The sequence below is a fragment of the Siphateles boraxobius genome, unplaced genomic scaffold (genome assembly GCF_051911475.1).
Source record: "Siphateles boraxobius isolate OS27281-9 unplaced genomic scaffold, OSU_SipBor_1 242, whole genome shotgun sequence".
NCBI classification, from domain to species: Eukaryota; Metazoa; Chordata; class Actinopteri; order Cypriniformes; family Leuciscidae; genus Siphateles; species Siphateles boraxobius.
The window spans coordinates 307,501-317,500 of NW_027508858.1; the positions used below are offsets into that span (position 1 = coordinate 307,501).

Below are 10,000 nucleotides of genomic sequence, written 5' to 3' on the forward strand. Positions count from 1 at the left end.
CTTCTGCGTGATGATTGGAGGGTCTTTCGAAAGACTGCATCTCCTTTTGAATGACAGTGATTTTGTCCTATAAAAAGTCGCTGACGCTGAAGCTGTTCGAGCTCAGTGCCATCGCGGATTTTACAAGTGTAGTCAAAAGACAAACTCCTGCAACCTATTTATTGGTATTTGCTTGGCGAAATTACTTGCCAATTTTCATCATACATTTCACACAATTATACACCACATTCCTTGTTTCAGTTTAACCTAATTCACACATTTCCTCCGTCGAGTTTAATAACTTTTAGATTGTTTGTTCTTTCATTTATACAGTAGGCTAGGCTAGCTAGGCTATAAATAAATGGACAATTTTTATGATGTAGGCCAAAAATGAGCTTCTTTGAAAGACCAGCAGTCGCCACAGGCCTAATTCGCACGGCACAAGTCCACTTATGGCATGTCTGAATCCACTTTTGCTAGTTTAACGACGGGAAAAATGGTCGGTGCTCCCGGTGCATGGTCTAAAAGGGGGTGTGTTTTGGGCAGTGGGTGTGTTTTGGGCATAACGTGCAATATACCAATCAGAGTCTCATCTCTTGTTCCCTTTAAAAGCCAGTTGGGCTCGCGCCATGGCGGATTCGCTATTTACACGGCGGAATTTGATAGTGGAAAAACTGAACGCTTCTCTAGCGAGGAAACGGATCTGCTCGTGCGCGAGGTTACAGGTTAAAGCACTAGCAGACCAACTACGGGACAAGCCGGATTACACCATATCTTTATGTACACAATTTAACATTGTAATTCTTTTATTGTTAATATTTGGTATGATTGTGTGCAGCTGCGTATGCACAGCGTCCCTGTGTTTTTTTTAATAAGCAAAGCGTTGTGGCCCATAGCACCTATAGGCTCATATTACTAACACACTCTTTAAATAACAAAAAAATACTGCGCCATTGACTTTAGACCAGGTTTTTTTAGTGTGTGTGAATATTTCAGTTGCCTCAAAATAGCAACGCGCCAACAATGTGCCTGAACACACACCTCGTTCTCAGACCAGCAGCCCATGAACGCACAAATGGGTGCAAATGCATTTGCTATTTAAACAACGTGGCGCAGGACGTGAAAATTAAAATTGCGTCGGGCTGAAACTAGCAAAACACACTCGCGTCGCGCCTGGCGTATGATAGGGCCTGGCGTATGATGATGTTGCTGTCTGGGTATTTAATTTTTGTACTATCATCAGATGAAATGTCATGTGTTACGGTACGGTACGGTGTGCAGGAGCAGCAGAGGAAGGGTGTGATCGTGGCCACGGACTGTAACTTCTCCATGGCAGTGGCGCATCACGCAGCGGAGTTGAGGATTCCCGTGTTCGTCATCATGCCGGCCTACAGTTCTCCTCCCCGCCTGCGTATGTACCGAGACTACGGTGCCATGGTCATCTCGTACGGCAGCACGGCTCGAGACTCCAGCAACCACGCCAGACACCTGGCCAGAGAGAACGGATACCTGTGTCTAGAGGAGTGAGTCTGACGTTAAAACCCTTTCCAGACAACATAGTGTCGGCTCAGATCCGGCCCACATCCGGTATCTGTACAAAATGAGAGATTTACAAGCTTTTTGACCTTGCACATTAAATGAACCCAGACAGCAACATAGTGTCGGCTCAGATCCGGCCCACATCCGGTACGCGTTGAATCCTCATGTTCCAGATGTGAGCCAGATCTGGGCCGACACTATGTTGCTGTTTAGATTTATTTAGTTTTCCAGATCAAAAAATACTTGTAAATCTCTTATTTTGCTATATTAACAGCAAATATTGGATTCAATCTTTTTGGCAACTTGTTTTCTTTCTGTTAGCACAGGTTTTGTATTTCCTTTTGGATCTGATTGATCTGAGCTCCATTTATTTGAGCTTGAGCTCAGATCATTGAGGCCTACGATCAATCAGATCCAAAAAGAAACACAAAACCTTTGTTAACAGAATGAAAACAAGTAGATTAAATCCAATATTTGGTAATAAGAAAGTATTAAAAGAGATTTACAAGAGATTTGTGTATCAGCACAGGTGTTGCGTGTGTATCAGCACAGGTGTGGCGTGTGTATCAGCACAGGTATGACGTGTGTATCAGCACAGGTGTGACGTGTGTATCAGCACAGGTGTGACGTGTGTATCAGCACAGGCGTGACTTGTATATCAGCGCAGGTGTGGCGTGTGTATCAGCACAGGTGTGACGTGTGTATCAGCGCAGGTGTGACGTGTGTATCAGCACAGGTGTGGCGTGTGTATCAGCACAGTTGTGACGTGTGTATCAGCACAGGTGTGACGTGTGTATCAGCACAGGTGTGATCAGCGCAGGTGTGGCGTGTGTATCAGCACAGGTGTGACGTGTGTATCAGCACAGGTGTGGCGTGTGTATCAGCACAGGTGTGATCAGCGCAGGTGTGGCGTGTGTATCAGCACAGGTGTGGCGTGTGTATCAGCACAGGTGTGGCGTGTGTATCAGCACAGGTGTGACGTGTGTATCAGCACAGGTGTGTATCAGCGCAGGTGTGACGTGTGTATCAGCACAGGTGTGGCGTGTGTATCAGTACAGGTGTGACGTGTGTATCAGCACAGGTGTGACGTGTGTATCAGCACAGGTGTGTATCAGCACAGGTGTGGCGTGTGTATCAGCACAGGTGTGACGTGTGTATCAGCACAGGTGTGGCGTGTGTATCAGCACAGGTGTGATCAGCGCAGGTGTGGCGTGTGTATCAGCACAGGTGTGGCGTGTGTATCAGCACAGGTGTGATCAGCGCAGGTGTGGCGTGTGTACCAGTACAGGTGTGGCGTGTGTATCGGCACAGGTGTAACTTGTGTATCAGCACAGGTGTGATGTGTGTACCAGTACAGGTGTGACGTGTGTATCAGCACAGGTGTGGCGTGTGTATCAGCACAGGTGTGGCGTGTGTATCAGCACAGGTGTGACGTGTGTATTAGCGCAGGTGTGACGTGTGTATCAGCGCAGGTGTCACGGTTGTATCAGCACAGGTGTGAGGTGTGTATCAGCACAGGTGTGGCGTGTGTATCAGCACAGGTGTGACGTGTGTATCAGCACAGGTGTGACGTGTGTATCAGCACAGGTGTGACGTGTGTACCAGTACAGGTGTGGCGTGTGTATCAGCACAGGTGTGACGTGTGTATCAGCGCAGGTGTGACGTGTGTATCAGCGCAGGTGTGACGTGTGTACCAGTACAGGTGTGGCGTGTGTATCAGCACAGGTGTGACGTGTGTATCAGCGCCGGTGTGACGTGTGTATCAGCGCAGGTGTGGCGTGTGTATCAGCGCCGGTGTGACGTGTGTATCAGCGCAGGTGTGGCGTGTGTATCAGCGCAGGTGTGACGTGTGTATCAGCGCAGGTGTGACGTGTGTATCAGCGCAGGCGCAGGTGTGACGTGTGTATCAGCGCAGGTGTGACGTGTGTATCAGCGCAGGTGTGACGTGTGTATCAGCGCAGGTGTGGCGTGTGTATCAGCGCAGGTGTGGCGTGTGTATCAGCACAGGTGTGACGTGTGTATCAGCACAGGTGTGACGTGTGTATTAGCACAGGTGTGGCGTGTGTATCAGGACAGGTGTGATGTGTGTATCAGCACAGGCGTGGCGTGTGTATCAGCACAGGTGTGATGTGTGTATCAGCACAGGTGTGGCATGTGTATCAGCACAGGTGTGGCGTGTGTATCAGCACAGGTGTGACGTGTGTATCAGCACAGGTGTGATCAGCGCAGGTGTGGCGTGTGTATCAGCACAGGTGTGGCGTGTGTATCAGCACAGGTGTGATCAGCACAGGTGTGACGTGTGTATCAGCACAGGTGTGACGTGTGTATCAGCACAGGTGTGACGTGTGTATCAGCACAGGTGTGACGTGTGTATCAGGACAGGTGTGATGTGTGTATCAGCACAGGTGTGGCGTGTGTATCAGCACAGGTGTGAGGTGTGTATCAGCACAGGTGTGGCGTGTGTATCAGCACAGGTGTGACGTGTGTATCAGCGCAGGTGTGACGTGTGTATCAGCGCAGGTGTGGCGTGTGTATCAGCGCAGGTGTGACGTGTGTATCAGCGCAGGTGTGACGTGTGTATCAGCGCAGGTGTGACGTGTGTATCAGTGCAGGTGTGACGTGTGTATCAGCACAGGTGTGCTGATACCGTGACGTGTGTATCAGCGCAGGTGTGACGTGTGTATTAGCGCAGGTGTGACGTGTGTATCAGCACAGGTGTGACGTGTGTATCAGCGCAGGTGTGACGTGTGTATCAGCACAGGTGTGACGTGTGTATCAGCTCATGTGTGACGTGTGTATCAGCACAGGTGTGGCGTGTGTATCAGCACAGGTGTGACGTGTGTATCAGCACAGGTGTGACGTGTGTATCAGCACAGGTGTGGCGTGTGTATCAGCACAGGTGTGACGTGTGTATCAGCACAGGTGTGGCGTGTGTATCAGCACAGGTGTGAAGTGTGTATCAGCACAGGTGTGACGTGTGTATCAGCACAGGTGTGGCGTGTGTATCAGCACAGGTGTGGCGTGTGTATCAGCACAGGTGTGAAGTGTGTATCAGCACAGGTGTGACGTGTGTATCAGCACAGGTGTGACGTGTGTATCAGCACAGGTGTGACGTGTGTATCAGCACAGGTGTGACGTGTGTATCAGCACAGGTGTGGCGTGTGTATCAGCACAGGTGTGACGTGTGTATCAGCACAGGTGTGACGTGTGTATCAGCACAGGTGTGATGTGTGTATCAGCACAGGTGTGGCGTGTGTATCAGCACAGGTGTGACGTGTGTATCAGCACAGGTGTGACGTGTGTATCAGCACAGGTGTGACGGTTGTATCAGCACAGGTGTGACGTGTGTATCAGCACAGGTGTGACGTGTGAATCAGCACAGGTGTGACGTGTGTATCAGCACTAGTGTGACGTGTGTATCAGCACAGGTGTGACGGTTGTATTAGCACAGGTGTGACGTGTGTATCCGCACAGGTGTGACGTGTATCAGCACAGGTGTGACGTGTGTATCAGCACAGGTGTGATGTGTGTATCAGCGCAGGTGTGACGTGTGTATCAGCACAGGTGTGACGTGTGTATCAGCACAGGTGTGACGTGTGTATCAGCACAGGTGTGACGTGTGTATCAGCACAGGTGTGCTGATACCGTGACATGTGTATCAGCACAGGTGTGACGTGTGTATCAGCACAGGTGTGATGTGTGTATCAGCACAGGTGTGACGTGTGTATCAGCACAGGTGTGGCGTGTGTATCAGCACAGGTGTGGCGTGTGTATCAGCACAGGTGTGGCGTGTGTATCAGCACAGGTGTGACGTGTGTATCAGCACAGGTGTGGCGTGTGTATCAGCACAGGTGTGACGTGTGTATCAGCACAGGTGTGACGTGTGTATCAGCACAGGTGTGCTGATACCGTGACGTGTGTATCAGCACAGGTGTGGCGTGTGTATCAGCACAGGTGTGACGTGTGTATCAGCACAGGTGTGACGTGTGTATCAGCACAGGTGTGACGTGTGTATCAGCACAGGTGTGGCGTGTGTATCAGCACAGGTGTGGCGTTTGTATCAGCACAGGTGTGACGTGTGTATCAGCACAGGTGTGATGTGTGTATTAGCACAGGTGTGACTGTGTATCAGCACAGGTGTGACGTGTGTATCAGCAGAGGTGTGACGTGTGTATCAGAACAGGTGTGACGTGTGTATCAGCACAGGTGTGGCGTGTGTATCAGCACAGGTGTGACGTGTGTATCAGCACAGGTGTGACGTGTGTATCAGCAGAGGTGTGACGTGTGTATCAGAACAGGTGTGACGTGTGTATCAGCACAGGTGTGACGTGTGTATCAGCACAGGTGTGACGTGTGTATCAGCACAGGTGTGGCGTGTGTATCAGCACAGGTGTGACGTGTGTATCAGCACAGGTGTGACGTGTGTATCAGAACAGGTGTGACGTGTGTATCAGAACAGGTGTGACGTGTGTATCAGCACAGGTGTGACGTGTGTATCAGCACAGGTGTGACGTGTGTATCAGCACAGGTGTGGCGTGTGTATCAGCACAGGTGTGACGTGTGTATCAGCACAGGTGTGACGTGTGTATCAGCACAGGTGTGACGTGTGTATCAGCACAGGTGTGACGTGTGTATCAGCACAGGTGTGACGTGTGTATCAGCACAGGTGTGGCGTGTGTATCAGCACAGGTGTGGCGTGTGTATCAGCACAGGTGTGACGTGTGTATCAGCACAGGTGTGACGTGTGTATCAGCACAGGTGTGATGTGTGTATCAGCACAGGTGTGACGTGTGTATCAGCACAGGTGTGGCGTGTGTATCAGCACAGGTGTGACGTGTGTATCAGCACAGGTGTGACGTGTGTATCAGAACAGGTGTGACGTGTGTATCAGAACAGGTGTGACGTGTGTATCAGCACAGGTGTGGCGTTTGTATCAGCACAGGTGTGACGTGTGTATCAGCACAGGTGTGATGTCTGTACCACAGGGACGAGAGCCCGGTGTATCTGGCAGGCCTGGGCACCGTGGGTCTGGAGATCTATGAGCAGATGCCCGCGCTGGACGCCGTGATCGTGCCCACCGGTGGAAGCTGTGCCGTCCTGGCCGGAGCCGCACTCGCCATCAAACACCTGAACCCTCTCATCGCTGTCATAGTGAGTCTCATCTGACGGAAACACTGCCTTCAGCTCCAGTGTCACGCTGCACTGGGTTAAAGCTGAAATTAACTCATGCACACTCTGCAAAAAATGCCCTTCTTACTCAGTATTTTTGTCTTGTTTCCAGTCCAAATATCAAACATTTCTTAAATCAAGATGCATTTACTAAAGTAGGATTTAAGATAAGATAATAGGTCTTGTTTTCTGGGGAAATAAATAAAATTGAGTATGTTTTTGCTTAAAATAAGCTAAATTATCTGCCAATGCGGTGAGAAAAAGAATTCTTTCTGTTTGAATTAAGATTATTTTTCTAACCAATTATAAAATAATTATACACAGTGCACACACATATATTATGTAAACACAAACTTTTATTTTGGATGCAATTAATCGTGATTAATCTTTTCACAGCCCTAATTTATATAAATATAAATTATATATAAATATATATATACATACAAATATTTCTTAAATATATACATTCATCTGTGTGTATATATAGAAAATAATTTCAAAATAACACACACTACACATATATATTTTGTAAACACAAACTTTTATTTTGGATGCGATGAATCGTTGCCCAGCACTATTATTTTAATTATTTTAGTATTTTGCTTTTAAAGTGCACGATTATAAACATGAAAGTCATCATGAAAAGGAAGTTACACTCTTTCTCCTCTATTGTGTCGTATATCGAGTGAAACGCTTCAGGAACAAGAACACATGTGGGCGGGGCTTGACTGTGTCTGTAGGGAATTGATTGGATGGGTGTGGTTTGCTATTGGCTGATCTCATGTGAGTGACAGGTTATAGCCCCGCCCACATCATCAGAGAAGTGATGCTGCAAGAGGAACTTATTCTTATTCATTATGAGCACTGCAATATTCCATAAAAAACAAAGAGTTGTCAATTCCCAGACAGCAACACAGTGTCGGCCGTGTTGACTCCTCATGTTCCAGATGTGGGCCGGATCTGGGTTGCTGTCTAGGTTTTGAATATAATGGTGAGTTTGCATGACGTGTCTCGTGGATCTTGTGTTTCTAACAGGGTGTTGAACCAGAGGAGTTTCCACTTCTCCTGCAGTCGCTCAAAACTGATTCCCCCATCAAAGATCTCCAGTGCAACGCCAACAAGAAACTGTACCGAGGTAACGTCTTTCTCACGCAAACGCTTCTGCTGTCTGCTTCTGTTCTGATCGTTCGCTGCTCACACAGATTTGGTGGATCGCTCTCTGGGAACACACACCTTTCAGCTGGCCAAGAAACTGGTGGATAAAGTCATTTCTGTCAGGTATGTGGAAACTCTTAATCTGACCGAGCCGTTCTGATTTATAAAAACAAACTTGACGAGGAAATGTGCGCACCTGCACGCAAACTCCGATCCTGCGTACGAACATTCTGGAGACGTTTAACGACACCGATGGAGATCTGAGGAACTGATGAAGGACAAGCACTTTAAATCTTTATTATGAGTCCTAAGGCTGGTTGCATAAACATAGCCATTATGTTAGACGGTGTCTTAAGTTCCAGTATGACCTACTAGCAGTCAGTCTTGGTTTTTGGTATCAAATTAGGCTAATCTATGTTTTTCTGTAACTGATTTTAAAAAGCTATGAACAGTATTAAAGAAAATAAATTGATGTCTAACTTGTAAGACTAGTCTTAGAGGTTTATGCAACCGGCCCCTAATCATAGCACAGTGCATTCACATTAACAGTTTAAATACATCAAATTATGATTTAAACTATGTTTTACAACTGATACACACAGATTAAATCTGACATTCTCATTAATGGAGTTAAATTACATCAAATTACTGAGAAGTTACAACATTATTTATATTCTAATAAATAGAAATATTAGTAGTGTATGCGCTGCTGTTTGTAATGTTTGATTCGCTCATGATAACAGCAGAACTCGCGTCTGAGGGAATATTTACACGCAAGTAATGATCAATAATGCACAATAAGGCCTATCAGTTTCCATTAATATAAAGCAATCAAAAATGCTATTTTGGCCAACTTTCTCTGAAATGTATTTTATACTATTTGATTTATTTATACAAAACCGAGGCAAGGATCGGCTACTAAATGAATATTAGAAACGTAATGTGACGCACATCCGTATCTCATATTCTCCTGATGTCTCGTACCGTTAAACATGGATCATGTGGATGAATAATCATATGCAAATGATATGCAGATGAGGGTGTGCACAGTGAAAGAGGCGTTGTAACTCATATATGGTTATTTCGGGGAGGAGACGCATGAACACACTCTTCCTCAGACTGGGGTTATGAAGGGAATGTTGCAGGTTCTGGCGTTTATAAGTCTGGATATTAAGCCATTTTTGGCTTTCGGCGCACATACGCTTTTCTAGTAAGAGTCCCACACTCTGGTTTATAAATGAGAGCCCGGATGTGGGCCGGATCTGGGCCAACACTGTGTTGGTGTCTGAGTTTGATATTAATAGAAGGTTTTTTAAAGTTTACACGAAGATGATGTTTTTCCAAACTTCCAGTGGGGTGAGAAAAATAAATCTGTTTCTGTTTGAATTAAGATTATTTTTTTACCCCTTTGACAGATAATTTTGCTTGTTTTAAGCAAAAACTCACTAAATTTTTATTTATTTCCCCAGAAAACAAGGCTTAATATCTTATGGCATTTTACTACTAAAGTTAATGCATCTTGAATTAAGAATTTTTAGACATTTGGACTGTAAACAAGACAAAAATACTAAGTAAGAAAAGCGTTTTTGCAGTGCATTAAACACATACAGCAGTTAATCCAGTGCACTCTCTCTCGAAGGGAGCCGGACGCGCTGGTGGCCATGCTGAGGTTTCAGGAGTTCGAGCGCTCGGCCGTCGACACTGAAGGAGCTTTGGGTTTGGCCGCCATCGTAGCGGGACGACTGCCAGAACTCAAAGGCAAAAGGTGCGTAAAGCCCCTCACTCACTTCATTAGCATCATTAGCATCCTAACCGATGATGAAGATCGTCTTGTTTCTTTGTTTGTTGAAATATCTGTCAATGAAGTCAGAAAAAGTATCCTGTTTTGAGTTAAGAGTTTTCTGGCTCCATTGGAAGATATTTCACTTAATTTTGATGAATTTGTCATTAAACAAGACTTAATATCTTCAGTCATTTTGCTTCTTCTCCAGTAAATGTATCTTGATTTAAGAATGTTTATATATTTGTGCTGGAAAACAAGACAGACATGCGTGCGTGCGTGCGTGCGTGCGTGCCTGTGTGTGCGTGTGTGTGTGTGTGTGTGTGTGTGCGTGTGTGTGCGTGTGTGCAGGGTGGCAGTGGTGGTGAGCAGTGCAAA

At 46.5% G+C, this 10,000-nt stretch overlaps 1 protein-coding gene across 2 annotated transcripts in view; it reads left to right on the forward strand.

Annotated features, from left to right (window-relative positions):
* The window catches only part of LOC143749358 (L-threonine ammonia-lyase), a 37,210-nt gene that overhangs the window by 16,043 nt on the left and 11,167 nt on the right, over positions 1-10,000 (forward strand). For both annotated transcript variants that reach the window (XM_077241885.1, XM_077241886.1), the window contains exons 4-9: positions 1,261-1,502; positions 6,504-6,669; positions 7,723-7,822; positions 7,890-7,965; positions 9,482-9,607; positions 9,974-10,000. The exon at positions 9,974-10,000 is cut by the window's right edge and continues 141 nt beyond it. In XM_077241885.1, the coding sequence (XP_077098000.1) occupies positions 1,261-1,502; positions 6,504-6,669; positions 7,723-7,822; positions 7,890-7,965; positions 9,482-9,607; positions 9,974-10,000 (737 nt within the window). The remainder of the gene's footprint in view (positions 1-1,260; positions 1,503-6,503; positions 6,670-7,722; positions 7,823-7,889; positions 7,966-9,481; positions 9,608-9,973) is intronic.